Source organism: Oryzias latipes, chromosome 23 (genome assembly GCF_053564925.1).
Source record: "Oryzias latipes strain Hd-rR chromosome 23, Olatipes_Hd-rR_3.1".
Taxonomy (NCBI): Eukaryota; Metazoa; Chordata; class Actinopteri; order Beloniformes; family Adrianichthyidae; genus Oryzias; species Oryzias latipes.
The window spans coordinates 22709180-22728638 of record NC_136259.1 but is presented as its reverse complement, the minus strand read 5'-3'; the positions used below and the strand labels follow the sequence as shown (position 1 = coordinate 22728638).

The following is a 19459-nucleotide window of genomic DNA, read 5'->3' as shown; positions in this document are numbered from 1 at the left end:
AACCAGAACTTTTTTTATTATTTGGCATCAGGGCCCCATTCTAGAGTAATTAATGAAAAAAATGTAGAAAAAAGAAAATGTTCTTTTATTTTTGGGAGTATATTTGGAATATTCCTAATGTTATATAATTTTTTTTTCATCTTCTCACATTTTCACACATATGTTCACATGTTCACACTACAACCTTATCAAAACAGCTTAAAAAAACACTACTAAATGGTGGCCACAAGGCTGTGCAAAAGGGAAGACCTACGATGACGTAAGCCCTGCCATCTGTTTAACTTAGCCATCTTTTGCAAGTAACAAACTATAAAATAGCACCATTATACAGTGGATAGGATTCTTAATACAGTTATACTATATGAAACCATCATGTACAACGATTGATAGGAATGCATAGGTTAACATAATTGTAGTATTGTTTGATTATACACATAGATGAGCCAGAGATGTTGGACCCTTCAAAATAAAAGCAAGTACTATCAGTCCTCATACAAGGACTTAAACTTCATTTCATGTGACCTTGCACATCTCTGAGTGAGGGATTTTATTTATGTACATTTCTGCGTATGTGTACTCTGTCGCTCATGTATGGGGGGGGGGGGGGGGGGGGGGTGTTGTTTTGGCTGAAAACGTTTGCCAAACTGTTGCATCTGCTGAACTTTGCAACAGTTCTTGTGTTGCCTCAGTGCACTATTGCTATCAATTTAGGTTACGAAATTCCAGCAACAGCTGGTGTTGCACAGTTTCTGTGTGTCACAGCAGCTCTGGTAATCGCTTTAAAGTCAAGGTATTTGGACAAACTGTGGACCAATGTACCGTGGCTTACACAGAAAGTTCAGAAGAGCCATGCCGGCGGGCAGGACAGCTGATAATTGTCAGATTTGCCATGAGTGGTGACATGTTAAAAGGATGATAAACATTTTGTCCCAGTATCTCTATTTGACCAACTCATTTATTCATGCCAAATGGACTTTGAATCCACTGGCCCCTTTTAGACAGCAAATGAAACATTATGCAATGATGTAACAACAACAACAACAAAGACAAATTAAAGGATTCAGTTCGGACTGCAGCTCATATTGATGGTTTGGAAAAACACTTTTGATTTTATATTCAAGTGGATTTTGATTGCTCTCGGGCCCCTTCATGGTTATATTTAAACTCAAGGTGGCATAAAGGATGTTTAGAGACCTCAAACTGAAGAGTTTCATATCCACAGTAATGCATGGTGCAGAAAAACAAGCTCTGAAGGTAAAACGCCATCTTTGTATGAGGGGGAATGAATGTTTTTATGCTGACGTACTATCCAGTTTAAAAAAAAAAAAAAAAAGAAGTGAAGGGATCCATTCTCTTTTCATGTAAAGGACCAGAAACTGCTGCTCTCTGATTGGCTGGAGCCCACCTTTCCCGGAGATCCTTGGAGCTCACACACAGGTGTCACAAGTTCTTGTTCAGCAGCTAATCTAGTCTGTTACATTGCATTAACAAATATGGAATGGTGCAGTGTATAAAATAATCATAAGACCCCCCCACCCCATTACACCCTAAAAACTAAGCTCTAAATCATTTTTGAAGAGCTTCTCACTCCATGGTTGGCGTCCTCCCTGTTTTGTTTTACAGTGAACCATTCCACAGGGGTACCAGGTAAGGCCACTCCCTCATCTCCCTCCCAAGTCGCTGGGTGTTTGTCCATTCCGTCTCTACATTCGGTAACTTCTGCCGCCGTGGTTGCCTCGACTGGAGTTTTTCTGATGCACGTCCTGCTGCAGAGAAGAAAAAGACATTCGTGAACCTCTGAAGAATGCAGAAAATGTTCACTCGCAAAACATTTGGTCCTCTTGGAGGGCAGGGGTAAAAGCTTTTACCCACACCGGCCTCCCGCCACAATTTCTGAGTCAATATTAGTATTATTTTTGATCATCAATACAAGCTTCTTTAAACAACAAATAACAAAAGCAATATTTCTAAATGAGATAAAAACAATAATAATAAAAAATCTGTTAGAAATAAATATTCTTATCCTTATATTTGTGATGGCCTCACACTGATGTTTTGCCACCCTTCAAAAGTCTTCTCCCCCCCCTCCATTTAAAATGCTGTAGCTCCGCCCCTGCACCAAAGCAATTCAAATATACAAAAATATAAACACTTGACTTTATGTTTTTGAAGAAATAAAAATTTTGATGTTATAATCCTTCAAATGTTAGTTTTATTTTATTTTTGGTTTATATAAAATTGTATTTCTATTCAAACGTTTGGTTAATTTAGCTAAACGGTCAGCCCCTGAAGAGACATCTTCAGCACTAAATCTGTCTTTCGTGTGTAAATAATCTGAGTTTTAAAGAAACACAGTTCATCAACAGACTAGAGATTTTCCCTGAGGAGCATGAATATCACAAAAACCACTCAGCTTCTTCTGTTACTGCGGGTTTCTGCTTTGAGAAAGGGACAAAATGTCCGATCTTTTTTTGGATCGCTGCTACACAGAGACTATTTTTAAACAGTGAAGTCATTCTATCTGCTCATAACTTTTGCCTTTTTCTTAAATGTGACGCTTTTAGACGATAATCTCAATCAGTAAAAATTTGTGAAAGATAATGCACATAATAAAAACAGAACATTGATTTTTTTTAATAAGGTAACAATGAAGGTGAATGCGTACCTTGAAGGATGAATGACTATGCCCGGGTAAAGGTCTCTGTGGAAAAAAAGATTGAAAGTTAGATGATTTTTAGTGAATGGCTCCTATAAAATAAGTAGCTTCCATTGTAGCATCCTCAGAAAGGTGCCAATAAACCTTTAAGATGTAACTTCTATTAACAATAGTTGAAAAATATGAGTTTTCTTTACTATATGTGTGTTAAAACGTAAAACAAATAAACTTTTAAAACATTTGGTGGAAAACATTTGCAGGACAACGAGAATCTACAATGAAAATCCTGCTAAACTCTTTCAATTTTCTAAAACAGTTAAATACTTTACAAATATTTGTAGTTTTACAAGCATTTATCAGTTCTCACCCAAGTGGAAAAAATGTCAAAGATTTTGCTTGAGTCAGTATGATATGGTCCTGACTGTTATTTGGACTTGGTTCCAAAAGGCAAAATTATTCAATAACTTTTGACTCATTCAGGTATTTTGAATTGTTTTCACGTGAAGTGACCAAAGTGTCTGTTAGAGTCTGGTTGGGGGTGGGATCGCCTGAAAGGACCATTAAGCAGGAAGCTAACCATTGCTTACTCATTATGGGGATTATATTTACATGAGTTATTTTCTTAATACATTTAAACTAAACTGAATAACATTCATTTAGAAATAACAAATGACAACAAAAACAGAAAGTGCAAATGAAAAGAAACAAAAACGTTGAAAATCATTTTTTTATTTGGAAAGTTTTTTTTCTTTGCAGTTACTTTTTTTGCTGTGATGGTGGCTCTCGGCCACCACAGTTTCTTGCATCTTGAGACGACTTCAGTTGTTTGCACTTTACAAATAAACGAAATTGAATTTAATGAAGTTCAAGGCGTTAAAAATCAAGAAAAGTCCTGCCTAATTTTTGTCATTGTCCACTTTTTTTAACCAAGTAAAAATTAAAGTCTCAGTGAACTGCCTTCGGGAAGCATTCAGTGGTCTAACCCCCCAATCCAACCCATTATTGCTGATTGTCGAGTAGGGAGGCATTGGGTCCCATTTACAGAATTTCATAATCTCTGCCTTGGATTTGAACCCACAACCTACCAGTCTCATGGCAGACACTCAACCACAAGGCCACAGAGTCGGTAATGACCGCAAAAGAATATCTTAGGAACAGACCAGTTCAAAGTGTACTTCGTCTAAGTGGACCAGAAAATGCTGGTGAATAAACACATCAGTGTTTTCCACTGGTAAGGTCTCACCAAATGGGACTTCCTGTGCTAAAGTTGATTTAACATTCAAAATGTTATATGAAAACCTTTGCTTTTGTGCTCACCTTCTTGTTTTTTGTCTTGTCTGAATGCTGTGAGGTCCTCCGCTCCGTGGCCTTCTCCGCTCTCTGTCCTGGAGTACTGACCTTTCTGGGCACGTCTGTGTGGCGCTGAGCGCGCACAGAGCGAGCTGCCTTGCTCGTCTTCGCCGGCGCGCAGTACATCTCCAGGCGCCGGAGCTCACAGCTTTGGAAGCAGCACTCGTCCACAATGCCGCGTGACCGCCGCGCATTGGGACCGTAGCCCGTTGGTTTACCTGGTGGAGGAGGACAGTGGAGACGGTTCATGGATGGAGACAAACACCTCTGCTGTTCTATGAAATGTAAATATACATAAATGTATCTTAAAACAGAGGCTCTCAGAGAGGGCTTTCAACAGAACCACAAACAAAATAAAACAGTTTCTATTATTATAAACCTTTGAAATATTACGCCAGGAAATTAAAAGTATTTTCTAAACTGTGAGTTGCTGAATACATCTGATACATACTTGAAGCAGTTGAAACATTTGACAAATTGAAACTTCCAAGCTGGAAAAGTTGTTAAAGAGTAAAAGTCTTTGGAAAGTTTAAGCCAATTAGGAAACTAAAGAATAACCTTTGACTACAAAATAAAAAAAGCTGCATTTAACAGACAAAAACCAGGAGTCTTTACTCCAAATATGGATTTATTGTTCTCAACCGACCATAATAATAACGCAGATTATTCAGTAACCGGCTGTCTAAAGTAACAAGGATGCTGCTAATAAAGTTAAAGCATTTTATTTTGATGTATTTATTCTAAAAGTCAGACATTGAAGTTTGTTGCTTCCACTTTAGTGGTTAAGGGTCTATATTACATGTCATATATTTCACATTTCAATGGATCTTATACAAAATCTTTTAAAAAGTTCAAACCTGCAGAGATTTTGCAGAGGAAGAAGATTCAATTAATAAGTTGTGACAACACCAAAGGCTTAGGGAGAGTTTCTTAAATGAAGTCTGGCTAATTAGCAAAGTGCTGGCAGCTGTGACTGATCCACAGGACTCACAGGTGAGTGGGCGGAGTCCCATCCTGGCTGCATAAAAACCCAAGAGATCTAAAGAATACCCAATAAGTGTGCTATCTTAGATGACCCCACCCTTGCATTGACATGTTCTCCCTACCATGACAAAGGTGGATAAAGGTGGAAAGATTTCATGTTGTCCATGGACACCAGTGAAGATCACAAATCATTGAAGAAAAAAAAGGTTCAGCGCACTGTCTAGTCAGTGGGTCTAGATGACCCAATTCCCAATGATAAAGTGCCTAGGATAGCACAAAGGTTACGAAAGCCTCATTATAAATGATGTGGTTTGATTGTCGCCTATATATGAAAACTGGACCGAGTGTGACGCAACCCAAAGAAATGGCCTCCAACCAAATGAAGCCAATTCAGTGGCCATTTCTGTAACTGTAAATAAACTGGAGGGCAAATTCAAGGCAAGGTCGACCTCTATTTGCAGGTGGACATGGACGACTCGCCAAAGCAAAGAGTGGAATAATCTGAGCAGGAATATGACTGCCTTCCTTCTTTTTTTTTTTCAGGGAAACGACTGCCAAAACAAGTCTGCGGTCTGCAACGCGATATACTGTAAATTTTTCATGGGAAAAAAAATCCCTGCCATTAGGGGTGTTCAAATATCAGGAGAACCGGACTTGTGACCCGGCCATTATCGTAGCTTCACTAAAAGCGTGACGTCTGGCCCCCCGCCACAATGCATCTGATTCATTTTGCAGTTAAACATAAAGCTACGGAAAGCAGAGGGAAAAAAAAATACAATTTATTGACTGAATTGACTATTTGCTGTACCTGCACGGTTCATATGCAGTTTACAGAGACTGGACTGGATTTACAGCCTAAAACATTCATAAACTCAGACGTTTGTTGTTTAGAAATGAACCACAAACAGGACCTGGTCATAATTTCAGTTTTTTTTCAATATATAAAGAAAAAAAAGGTTGACATTCATTCTTTGGAAGCTAAATTGGGTCCAGCCTTTTGGGGTTTTTCCTTCTATATACTAAGCCCTTATATGTCTGGTTCACAGCTATCTTCTTCTAATCACATTTATTCTACAACCAGGGAATTGGTTTTTGCATTGGGTCAAACAACTCAACAAATCTGAGAGAAAATGTATCACATAACCAAAAAAAAATAACGTAAATTCAAAAATTAACATTCAGATTAACCTTTATATAAATCTGGTTGGGCTGCATGGTGGCGCAGTGGTTAGCACTCACAGCAAGAAGGCCCCCGGTTCAAGTCCCGGCAGGGGGACCTGAACCAGAACATCAATGGGGGACCTTTCTGTGTGGAGTTTGCATGTTTTCCCCGCGCATGCGTGGGTTTTCTCCGGGGTCTCCGGCTTCCTCCCACCGTCCAAAAACATGCGTCATAGGTCAATCTAAATTGTCTAAAGTGCGTGGGTGGGTGTGTGATTGTGGACACTCTACCCTGCGACAGGGGGCCCCTGCCTTCGCCCACAAGTGGCCAGGATAGGCTCCGGCAGCCCTGTGACCCCGAAATGGGAATAAACAGAAGATGAATGAATGGAATAAAAAAAATCTAATGAAAAGTAATACTCAGTCAAATCCATTCACTGTATTTGAAAACTTGACTTCTATAGAAAGTTTTTTTTCCAGCATATTTTTTTCAAGTTATTCAAATTATAAACTAACCAATTAGATGCCCCAATAAAAGTAGGTGGAGCCTACTGCCCCCCCCCCCCCCCATCCAACATTCAAGACGGTTGACAGTTTCAATGTAGCCCACTGTAGCCTTTCAACAAGCTCCTTACTGATTCGCGAGAGTGGTTGCCGCAGAAACTCTGACCATCTTGGACCAATCACTGCTAATTCACGACGTCTGGCTCCAACATGGTGACGTCCACTGAATTGGCTTCAATTGGTTGGAGCCCTCCAACCAATGCTCCTGATTCACAACCATTTGAATTGCAAAATATTCAAAAATGCCATTTTAAGCTCAATTTTCTTTTAACGCCCTCCATCACCAGAAAAATGCTACAAGAACATGTCAAATACACCATTTTCATTGGAGTGGATCTTTAAGGTCCTCCATCCCACCCCCACCCCCACCTTCTTGAGAGGCTTTTAGGAAACCCGCTCCCTGCTTTTACAATTCCCCTGCTCACCTTGAACAAAACAAGCCTGATGGGCTTTTCCCTGTTACCAAATGAAATAATAATTTAACGTGGCATTTACAAGGAGGAAATGCCTTTCCCTCCTCACCGTTAATTTCTTCTTGGCTCATAAGTCTGTCAGTGCTGACAAAAGGCATTAACTTTGCTCTCCGTTGGCCCAGTTCGGACAACGCCGTCTTGGACGGAGGCATCAGAGTCTCCTCTGATGGAGAAATTAAAGACCCACTCTGAGGAAAATTGTGTTTTGGGTGTTTTTAACATTTTTCTGATGATGGAGGATGTATTTAAAGACTTTTCTTTATTGAAATCATTGTGAATCAGGAGCAGACAAAAAAAATGCAGTCGGAAAAAGATTGCAATTGTGACCATTCTGACGCATCCACTTGTAGACTACTAGCGAAAAGAAAGTGTGAACAGGGAGCTCTCGGCATTGGTGGGGGGAAGTGGGGGCGGGGTTGGTCAGAGCCAACAGTCCAACAACTCAGAGGTGAATTTCTATTGAACTCCTGCCACTCTGCAGAAGCCATGTCCTAAAAATGACACAGATTTTTAAGATTTTTGGCTAATAATCATATTTAAAAGACCAATGAGAACGACTCTAACATAAATCAAGAGATGATTGGAGTGGGTCTTTGACAGAGGTGTGAATGAGAGGTTGAGGAGACAGGGAGTGCCGCTGGGAGGCTTTCACATTCCCCGTCAGCCAGGACGTTGCTAAAAATACTCTGCACACTTGCATTATTTAGAGAGAAGAAGAAACTGGATTTACCCAGATTTGACATTTTCTGAACAAAACAGAAAAGGTCTAAAAAAAAAAAAAAAAAAGACGGAATCTTTTATCAATTCACACCGAATGTGTTCAAAGTTTTGGTCGTTGTAATGTGTTGTTCTGTATTTAATGAGATCTGATGTCAGGACATTTGGAAATGAAGAAATATGACTTCCAGCTCTTGTAATTATATAATGGCTGCTAAAAGCCCGGAGTGGGGCTGCGCCTCATCGCTCGCAATAAAGCTCCACACAGATTCACATCCGCTCTTATTCTGAAAATAGTTTGCCCCACTGCACAAACAGCTGGAGCCAAGAGGGAACTCTGCTAACAACATAAAGGATAATCGGAGAGGGGGCATCCAATAATAATCAGTACTAAAAGCTTTGGGTTTAAAGGCTTCAGTGCCACAGATAATTGCTGTAATCCCTCCTAAACAAAGAGCCATTTCTGCCACTGTTGTTAAACAAACCGGAATGACAGCATCAGAGATGCGTCGCTGTGCAAAACCCCTTCAGCTAGTGTCTGTCTCTCCCTCCTGCTCTTGAGTTTAATGGCGAGAGTTGGAATGGACAGAACAAGTCGCCCCTTTATTAACCTGAGTGAACTTGTGTGTGTGTGGCGGACGGGGAAATCCCGGAAAATCACAACGACCGGAACGACAGACGACCTGAAAGATAAAGCCTTCATCAGGTAGGGCTGAAGAATGGTGAGGGTGTGGTCACATGACCCACAATTGGATCACTAGAAGTCTCTTCGGCCCCATGTAATATAAACTTTGACCAAAATAGGGAAAAAGTTGGAAGAAATAGAGGAGTTTTTGCTCAGAGAGCTGGGAATTCCAACGCCACCTTTAGAAAACACAACGCCAATTTCTAGATTTGAGGTTTAAATATGAAACACTTGAGATTCCACAAAGTCTTCAGATCATTGACTGTATATTACAACTGGACTGAGTTTGGACTGAATTTCAAATTTGGACCATTTCACATAAGAGTGAACAGGGGTTGCTAACAGCTGCCCCCTGGTGGTTTCATAGTGAACTGAACTGGCTACAATTACTTCAGCGCTCATGCTATTTCAAAGAACTACACCTTGTGGGGGGCATGTTGCAGACACCTTTAGTAAGGAAGTGGTTAAAAAAACAGAAATAAAATTAAAAAATTGAGACATCTGCCACCCGACTTTATAACAAATATTATCAAGGTGGATTTCAAAAACAGTCGTTTTAAATCCTTCATTTGCACATCTTAGTTTGGGTTCTGTAAATCAGAATAGATGGAAAGATCTGGAGTTGAAAAAAAACTCAAAGTATACAAAAGTTAATTTTCCCTTTCAATCACATTGAAATTGTGTCCAAAATTCCACCGTTGTTTTTTCAAAGAGTCAGTTCTTTCCGTCGTGCGTTTTCATTGACGAGTGCTTTGTTTGTGAAAGTTTTACCACAAACCTTTAAAAAGAAGTTTTACTGGAGCTTTTTATGTTTTTTTACTCAAAATTTGGACAAAATCTGACAATGTGATAGCCAAAATTGAGAGGATGTTGGGAGTTTTTACTCAAATGAACCTTTCATTGTTTTTTTTACTGCATTCAGTCATGTTTGAAATTATAATATTTTTTTAGAAAATGGAAAATATGCTGTTTTAAATTAAATAAATTACTAAAACATTACTAGTGTTGTTACAATGTGCTGCTTATAAGTGAAATATGAGAAACTCACTTGGTAGTGTGGACCGTGTCACCTGTGTCATTTGATTTAATAACTTTTTCATTTCATTTATAATGAAATTATATCTATTTTAACTATTGGTTTATGTTATGTGCATTAAAACCTTAGCATTTCTATCTTAAATAGTTCTACATAAGTGGGAGAATGATTTCCCATGTTCCGCGTGTGCGATAGGAACTTTCCTGCAGCCTTTTTTTCTGATGTCAGCGTGTGGCTTCATGTCAGTCAAGCATCTTCGATTTGGGATCTCGCAGTGGTACAGAGAGTACTGAGTTTTACAGCTCAGCCACAGTCTATAAAACCAGCGGATTTTTTGGAGGCAACGCGTTCCTCTTTTTCCAAAAGTCGGAGTGCTTTACAGCTGGCCGGGGAATATGAAAGCTGTTCAAAGTGCTGGAAACTTCCTCTTTATCACTGGTACCACAAAGATTTTATGGCGTGTATGAAGTGTTTGTGTGATGTCTGTCATTGACGTTGGACACATACAGTGCTATGACCATATATCTACTTAAATGGTTGCAACGGTAAATTAAAATTTCAGTTTTAATTCACAATTTCTTACATTTTTATCTCCAGTTATTTAATGCCAGTCAGTGGGATTGGGGGTCATTTACTTTTATCATACAGGATTGGGGTAAGATTAAACATAAATTATAGTAAAACTTTGTGGAAAATATTTGCTCCTCCCTACTTTATCATATTGTTTCAATTTAGACACTTTTGAAGGTTTTTCATTTTATGGACACACAAAATTGTCAAAATAATAACTCCAGCACTTTCATTTTGAAGCTTTTGGGATCATTGACTGTATAGGAAACCTGGAGGAAGGGGGTCACTCAGTCCAGTTCTCAAATATACACTCAATGGGACCTATCGTACTTTTTATGGAAATGCCTAAACCCGCCTGTCTAACTGCTGGTTTTAGGATTTATCTGGGTTTCAGGTTTCTTAAATGTCTTCTTTTTCGTGACCTTTCGATAAAGAACAAAGACAAAAGCCCAAGATGACATCAGCGTAAGTGGTGGTGATCTCCGCTCTGGTTTTGTATCCCTGTTCCTCTTCCTGTGGCGTCTGCATTACATGGCTGGATTAAAGTGAGGATGACTTTCAAAAGGTAAAGATTGGCGTTGCTCCCGAGTGTCCTCAGATCCAACCAATCTCAGCTTCACCTAGTGTGCAGGTCCTGAACTGAAAAGCCTGTCCTTTTCTATGAGACGCCTCTTTGTTCTGCCGAGCTCTCATTCATGGAGGGGTCAAAGATTTCCCCTTTAGCTCCGCGCGGAGGAAAACGACACCATTTTTGGTGGTGATGGGGACACAGGAGGTCTTTCTTCCGATGCTTTCGCTTGGGCGTTCAAGCTCAGTGTTCAACTTGGAAGGGAGGGGAGGGGTGTCCTGATCATCCCGTAATCCATACAAATCCCCTGCTGCTGAGGGACGTGGCGGCTCCGCGTGGGTGTTTGAGACCGGGCGCGTGCGCGTGCACGCCTGTGACGTGCTGTTTACACATCCTATTTCTCTACAGCTCAAGAAGCTCAGAGTAAAAAGTGATAAAAGAAGAAGGCCTCGTTCTCCTCCGTCGTCAGATCATCTGCCACTGCTGCAAATCAAAAGATCAACCAAAAGAAAAAGCCATTGCGTTGTGGAAGGCTGCTCTCTTTATTTTATTACAATAAGGCAGAATTAGCTTATATCATCGCTGAAAGGTTTTGCTTAACTCAGTTTGCATGAATGGACATTAAAACAAGGTGTCTGCTGCTCCATTCAGAGCTACAGCCGGAGTTCCTTGGCCCTCAGGCGGTATCCGCCCTTGCCCTTGCCGCCCCCTTCTGACCCGCCCTCACTGGCTGCCCCTGCCGCCCAAATCGGATCTCCACACGATAATTTGTTTTGTTATTTTTAAAAGATTTTTTCAAAATGGCAGCTTCTCTGTTATGTTATTTTATTTTTTGGTCGCCTTGGGGTGACGAAAAGGTCGATGTAAATGAAAAAAAAAAATGAATCGACAACAGTACATTTTTGGATTTTCCTGGCAACTGAGGTTTTTTGTTAACCACGCCCACATTCCTAATTGTTCATATGGTATGTCACATCATTTCGTTCAGCTTGACTCTAGGATTCACTTTTTAAATTTTACAATAGAAAAGAAAAAGTGCAAGCAAAAGGAGCATGCTACTTTTGCAAGCTTGCCATGTTAATGCTGCTAACAATCATCAACTTCTAATTCCAACACTTTTTTTCCCTTAAGAACTAAAGATCCCAAGTCCCTACAGGAGGAATTTAAACTTGTAGCGGGACGTGAAAATTCAAGATGGCTGCTTCTTCTTAAGGTCAAAGATCAACAAAACTCTGGTTGTGGTTGTAAACTTAACCCTGTAAGGGTAATTTTGTGAAGTTTTCTTTTCCCATATTGTGTGAAAATCGGCAAATTTCCAATGGCTGGCCATGCCACAAAAATGTAAAAACCTGTGCTTTCGTCGGGCTCCTTTAAAAATATTGTTCCCTTTCATGTTTTTCTGAGGGTTTCTCTCGCTGTGATGTCATCATTTTTTGCAGGAGGATGCCCAAAATTCATTTTCACCTGGCACTAGGAGAAAATTTTGATGAGGCGCAGTAAGAAAGAACAATCTGGTCCTTCAGTCCAGGACTGCTGCCGGTCATAATAATAAATGAATATTTCAGGATGAATTAAAAAGTGCTGACACAGGAGCCAAAAAGAGACTTTTTGAAATCATCCCACAGTCCTGCCTGCTCAAGCATTATATAGACAACCCAGGATTTCTAGGTCAGGCTAATAATTGGAAAATCTGACTATGAATTGTGGCTTTTTATTTTCTGTTTCACAAACCGCAGTTTGTTTAATTACCCATGCAAAAAAGAAAGGGGGAAAAAAAGGAATTTCCAGCATTTATGTAACGGTGGGAAATCTGCAGGCTGGAAATGCAAGTGCGCTGTTTTGTCAGCGCCTTCGCTCAAAGTGGAAAAGCACTGCGAGCTCTGAACGTTCGCGACTGTCTCTGGACACATCATTAAACGGAAGGCTGCCAGGTTTAACGTGACCGGGCAGGAGGGGAAGAGTTCAAGGAAAGGAGCATGCTTCCTTTGGCCGAGGGGTCCTACGGAAGACGCAGATGGACAATCCAGATTCTCCAGAAAGTGATAGCGAGAACATGAGATCGCCGGAGTAACCAAGGAAGCCGGTGAGCGGCATTTTCCAAGGTGCAGCACCCGGCTGGCGAAAACCTCAACATCTCCTCAGAAAAAGGATGGAGTGCTAGTGAAATACACCACTCTTTCTGCAGGAAAATGCTGCATTGATAGATGGGCGCTATGTCGTTTGCTGACAGCTCAGCGTAAAATGCAGGAAAGACAAATACGTTCCCCCCACCGCCACGCAAAAAAAATCTGGTTTTGTTTAAGAAGTGGATCCTGCGCTGGGATTCATGGGCTGGCTTCTGTTCAGCGCCTTCTCGGAGGATGGACGCTCCTGCAAGAAACATTTCTGAGGCTGCTGTAAATCTCAGCGGCAGTCCCACACTCTTGTGCTGTGGACACCCTCGTACCTTGTTAAAATCATAAACATTTCAACAAACTTGTCTCTGGGGATCGTTTTCTAAGCAAACAGAAATTTGCACTCCACCAGTTCAAATCCAACCCATCCATTTGGTAGAAATCAAACATTACTGCAGCTAAAATTGTCAGATTTTATTTATTTTTTATCTTCTTTATGCACTGGTGGCATTGCAGAAGAGGCAACACGCCAACGTAAAGATCCAAACAAGCAGAAAATTGGCGCCGAGTTCAGCTGGAAGGATTTCAAGCAGCATCTGGATCAACAAGACGCTTGCATCAGCTTGTAAGGATTGTCCAGTAATACTCTGGCACACAGAGGCTGCGATGCAAAGAGAACCACCACACGCTGACAGCAAGGTGCATCGTATCGCCTCTGCGACCATAAATAAAATGCTGATTTTATGAAGACATTTTGGGCCGTTTTCACACTGATGACTACATTTGGAGAATACCTGAGGATCTGCAACATCCCAGATTCTCTGTGGTCATGTCTCTCTGGAATGACATTGCAGCAGAATTGCAACAGATGTTTGTGAGGAACTGCGCTGAACATCTGCAGAAGTCTCTTTAACCCTTGGCGTTCTTTGAATGATCAGAACTCTTTGACCATTTATGCAATTAGCAGAATTCCAACTGATCCTGAAAGCTGAGAAAAACAGCTTTGTGCTGATATGCAACACCTCAAAATCTGTTGGAACTTCGCTAATTGTTAAAAGGTTGTGATAATTCAAAATGCGTGTGTTACTTCATGTCCACCGGCAATTGAGGTTAATTTTCAGGGCTCTTCTGGAATTCTAAAGTTAAATTAATAACTGAAATTATGTCGGGCATGTCTCAAACTCCTCTCAAAATCTTCTCAACTAGCGTTTTTTTCTTTTTGAGTCAGAACTTGTCACAAGTCTGAGACAACGTTGTGAGAATGTGGTGACCTACTAAGTTGCAAATAAGTCTGCTCCAGTGTTGACGTTTTTTGAATTATCGTAACTCTTTCACTGTTTACCTGATTAATGTCATTTCAACAGATTCTGAAAGCTGAGAAAAGCACTTTTGCGCTGATATGCAACACTTGTTAATCTGTTGGAGTTACGTAATGTGCGTTACACGGCCGATTGTATTTCCTGTCCACTGGCGACTGTGTTAAAAGACGAACTTTTGAGGCTCTTTCTAAATTCTGAAGATAAATGAGAAAGTTTTCGGACATGTCTTGATCGTTTTTTATTTTTATTTTTCAATCAGAACATGTCAAAAGTGTGAGAAACCTTTGAGAGAACATGGTGACCTTCTAAGTTGCAATACAGTCTAAGTTGCAATGTTGATATTCTTTGAATTACCGTGACTCTTTGACCATTCATGCACACAATGTGACTTCTACACATTCTAAAAGCTGATAAAAAATAAACAGCTTTGCGCTGAAATGCGACAAATCCGTTGGTTTTACGTCGTTTGAGTAAAAGGTCGAGGAGTTACGATAATTCAAACAACGTAAATTATTTCCTGGTGACTCTGTTTAAACGTTAAATGACAAGTATCTTCTGGAATTTTAAAGATGTGAAATGAGCTCAGAATGGCTCAAAATCTTCTCAATTCTATTTTTTTTTTGTAAAAAAAAGTGTGAGATAACACTGTGAGAAGATGGTGACCTTCTAAATCCTAATTTAGTCGCAATTTAGTGACCGTTTCTGCAGTTACAGTTGTTCTAAAGGATTCTGAAAGCTGAGAAAAGCAGCTCTCTGCTGTTATGCAACACTTCGAAATCTGTTGGAGTTACGTTAATTGCGCAAGTGGTCGAAAGATTGCGATTGATTCCGATTATTAAAGTCATGAACAGATTTAAACTCTGGATGACCCCTGGTCACCCTCAGGGGAGTCTAACAGTCTAGTGAGTTCACATTTAAAACCATATATGAATATTTTTAACCACTGGAGGTACAATTTTGAATTCCTGAATTTTGCAGCCGCATTGTAGTTACTGTTACAATGTATTTCATTGATTATCACTGCTTGAATTTGGAAGAATACAAAGTGGATTTCCTTATATCCTTTGTGTTTCCTGAACATACGGCCCTGTAGGGGTTAAGATGTTGGCATGCCAGAACATCTACAGTGTTTTTGGTTTTCGGGGAGTTTTACTTTGAGTGTCGACACGCTGTTGGATTTCTTTTCCTTCGCTGGAGGACCGCCCCCACTCTTCTGGCGCTCAGTGCTCCATCAGTCACCAGCTTCTGGAAGGCGTGCACTGACAAACCACTCCAGGTTCAGTTTAAGGTGACAGCAATCAATTACTGGAACGTGGAGAAACTGCAAACACATTCTGATGCCGATCTCCCAGCAGTGTTCAGATCTTTTCTGTGCAGTGAAACTTGCAGCTGACAAAGCCCGACCACATGTGGAAAGGGTTTCGCAACATCAGGACATCAAATCTTTTCGAATGGGTCGAAACTGCACACGACTCAGGGAAACAAAAGGTTGTCAGATAGTTTTGTTCAAGATAAGATTTCAAATACGGATGTTTGATGCAAATTAGCTTAAAGGGCCTTTATCAGGTTACTCTTAAGCGTTTTAGAGTAGACTATACCCATATAGATGAGAACATGATACCTTTGGCAGACTAAGAATTATTTTTCGATGAAATATGAGTTATTTTCACAGCTCATTTTCTTACCCGGAAGTAAGACGACTCAATCTCTGAGGCTCCGCCTCTTGCTCCTTTAGGGTGCCGCCCATTTCATGACGTCAACCTAGAGTCGACCTCAGCAGTGTGCCTGTATTTTCGCCCACGAAAACAAACAACGTCCAAACTTTTGCAAAGATGGATGTGCAGATTGTGCATAAAAAATGAAAGAGTTTAGCCGATCACTGCTAGCTCCACGGAGAAAGTGGGTGTGTGTCTTATTCTGGTGGGCATTGCTTGGGACTCTTCCTGGAAGGGGCTGTTCCTCACTTTGTGACATCACAATGTAAGAACCATCCCATTTTTTGTCGATTGTGAGGGGCTGGTGCTCAGAGAGCCGGTTTTTAGAGGAATACTCAGAAATTCATGAACAGATCAAAAAACCACTCTGACCTTGTTCTGTGAGGAATTAAAATTATAATACACTTAAAAGCTCAAAGTGGATTTTGCATGATATAGTCCCTGTAAGCATCATGGAAATGCCGAAATAAAAGTTAAAAAGTGTTGTTTTTTCTATGACATAGTTTCCAAGAGTGGCAAGAGTTCATTAGAAATTCACCTCTGAGTTGTGGGTGGGACCGTTATAGCGCAAAGCAACCCCTCTTCCCCTCATCGTTGCTGAGAGCTTGGAGCACTGAGTTGGTGGCCCACCCAGCATACGTCACAGAAAAGCTCATTTTCAAACTGCAGTTTAGAGCGTATTCTTTATATATATATATATATATATATATATATATATATATATATATATATATATATATATATATATATATATATATATATATATATATATATATATATATATATATACGCATCGTTAGAAAAATACCACAAGAACATGTTTAAAGAACAACAAAAAAATCAATTTTCATCTGAGTGGGGCTTTAAATGTTGGAAGGAAGTCAAAGAAATTTGAGCGATGAGCTGATGAAGTTCACATCTGCAAGTCCTGGAAGCTGCAAATGTGAAATACGCTGCAGGAACCCTGACTGCAGATGGAACATGGTTGGTAACTCCTGGATGTTCTGCGTCCTACATGGAAAAACTGGAGATTGTCAGCCAAAATGTTTGGTCTTGTACTTTTTTTTAATGTGTGGAAAAATAGAGTAACAACTAAGATGCTAAATGTTTTTCTTCTTCTTCCCCTCTTTTGCTCTTTTTACACCAACAATCCGTTTATATTTCATCTATCACTCCGGCCAAACTAACAAGTCTTAAAGACAAAACTGTGGAGGAGGAATGAATGAAAGCAAGGACATTAATGCAGGAAAAAAAATCAAGACAGGATGCCAAACTGGCTGCTGTTTTATTTATGAGCACCGCTGGAGGTGGAGAGTTCTGGGACGCATGCTGCCAACCTTTATGAATAAATAAAAAGGTGCACTTACTGAAATAAAAGCCTCTATCTCCACAGACAAACTGCAGCGTGTCCACCAGCTCCGCCCCGCACAGGGTTTCGGGACCCGCCCCTGATGACGTCGGAGTCAGGGTGAGGACGCACAGCAGTAGTGAGAGGGTGTGGCTACAGGAGATACAGCGCATCGCACCCTGAGGAGGCAGAAAGAGGGAGAGCTGCTTTAACTGGTTCGCAGGCAGAGACAGCATCATCAGAACCAGAGTCTCACGGAGGGAAAGATACTTTGTCAGCAAGTTTTCAGGGTCAGGATCCTCAAAGGTTATTTTCTCTTTGATATCAAACGCATGAGGACAGTTAGAATTGGACCGTGGAGCTCAGAGATGAAGAGGAAACGGTCTGATGTCCCCATTTTTGATGCTGGAGTCGCTCCTGCTGCTTTAGAGCAACGGGAAAAACGCACCTTCCTAGTTCGTTTAACGCATGACCACCTTTAAATCAGCAAATGTATAGTATTGTAAGTCAACATGAATCACTAACACCTTCAGTGGAACCCTAGCGCCAAAAGATTCCCAACTGTCAGTGCATCACTACGCACAGAAAGTGCTCCAAAACTGACATAAAACGATGCGCCCGGAGATCTTTCCGGTGCCAAACAAATGCGCAAAATAAAAATCTGATCTAAACCACCTCTTGCTTTTCTAACTCCACCACATCAGGTCAAATATTTAGCAATGCAGACTCAACAAGATCAGTGAGAAAGTTGCAGCTTTCCGGATGAAAAAAAGAAGAAGAAGAAGAAGAAGAAGAAGAGGAAGAAGCGCGCACAGGGGATGCATCCGTGCGCTCAAACTTCTGCACCATTCATGCAAAAACTCCCCCCAAAAAGAACAGAATCAAAGTGAAACCATCTGCGCGCTAATAAACAGAATATAAGAAAATGAGTTAGTCATGCACAGGAGTTTCTCCAGAATTTGGAGTAAAAAAACGATGAAAATGACCATAAATCCGTATGAATCATGCATTTGAAAGCTACAGATTAAAACAAGCAAAGCAAACGGTTGTTAAAGTCAGCAAAAATGGGGGATGCTCTGCAAGAAAGAAACAAGGTGATAATCTTAAAAGGAAATCAGGTAAGTTTACCTTGAGGACATGACATAAATGCCATTGAGAGAAATGAGCGTTAGACATCCTCCTGCAAGACAAAGCCCGGCGAAATTCAACTTGTTTGAAGTCATTAAAAAAACGGGCAGAAAAGAGGATGAGATGCGGGCAATGTCACATCTCAATATTCCCACTTTGTTCCATTGCGCAGGCTCGTTTTGGAGAAGTGAGATTTAGAGAACAGGAGACGGATTTAGAGAGAAAATCCCTCACATTTATCTACATTACACAGACATTTTCAACAGGAAACAGCTGGGGCAGCATTTGCCTCCTACTCGTCCTAAGTTATTCATTAAGGATTTTGGGCACGTATTCAAATAACGTCATTTGTCTTTTTTCTCTGAACAGGATTGAATTTTGATCTCTCTGAGAGTTTGCTTGATAGTTTACATTTTGATTTTTTTTTTCTTTGAATGCGAAACATTGCGCTGTTTTCGCTCCAGACTGAGGAGTTTTCTTTCAGGCTGGAGCTTTGAAGGCGACCGTGCGTAATTTGGCGCTGTTTTCACCCAACAGCACGAATATCCCGACGTCGGATCTGATGCTGAAATAAATAATTAAGAACACTTTTCCACTCACTCACTCCAATAAAAGGCAAAACGGGTGAAGCGAAATACGTGTGAGTTGGAGGGAATATGGAAAATTTTGACATTTTTATGGCGCTAAAAGACTAAAGAGCAAGAGGTGCTTCGGAACTCTGTGCCACTGCAGTAGCTGCAGCTCTGCTGCAAACTTCCACTGCTTTTTAACCCACATCTCGCTCAAAAAAGCACTAAATTAGATATTTTATGACAAAAAAATGATATTTTTGTCAGTTTTTAAAGGGTCACCTGTTAGGGTCAACATTGAGGATGACCACCTCAGTAAATGGAAAGCCACAGTGATGGAGCCCCAGAGGTCTTAAAGGAAGGGCACATCAGCAATGATCCCATCATTCATGAGATCAGAGCTCTGGCCCAATCATAAAACAGGACAGAGTCTGCATGAGCATCCCAGTCAGAGGCTTAAGACGCTTTCTTTTGTAGGAGATAAAAGCAGGTCAAAATTTAA

The 19459-nt window shown here is 40.5% G+C and overlaps 1 protein-coding gene across 2 annotated transcripts; it reads right to left on the bottom strand.

Moving 5' to 3' along the window:
* Positions 1–64: 64 nt before the first annotated feature.
* On the bottom strand, positions 65–18604 carry igf1 (insulin-like growth factor 1). Of its 2 annotated transcripts, none has more exons than XM_023952439.2 (5): positions 18389–18604; positions 17280–17439; positions 3974–4224; positions 2666–2701; positions 65–1763 (listed from the first exon to the last, which is right to left on the bottom strand). In XM_023952439.2, exons 1-5 carry the CDS (start codon positions 18434–18436, stop codon positions 1704–1706), a joined length of 555 nt encoding a protein of 184 aa, XP_023808207.1. In that variant the 5' UTR covers positions 18437–18604; the 3' UTR covers positions 65–1703. The 2 variants fall into 2 exon arrangements, with proteins under 2 accessions (XP_023808207.1, XP_023808206.1); XM_023952438.2 differs by having other exon boundaries at positions 65–1766; positions 18389–18579.
* Between the last annotated feature and the right edge of the window lie 855 nt (positions 18605–19459).

Excerpts from the sequence above, each read along its gene's own strand:
- igf1 (XM_023952438.2), bottom strand. The coding sequence starts at position 18,436 with ATGTCTAACGCTCATTTCTCTCAATGGCATTTATGTCATGTCCTCAAG. Across the intron at positions 2,702-3,973 it reads ACAAGACAAAAAACAAGAAG|AGACCTTTACCCGGGCATAG; the intron begins GTGAGCACAAAA and ends TTTTTTCCACAG. Across the intron at positions 1,767-2,665 it reads ATAGTCATTCATCCTTCAAG|CAGGACGTGCATCAGAAAAA; the intron begins GTACGCATTCAC and ends TCTTCTCTGCAG.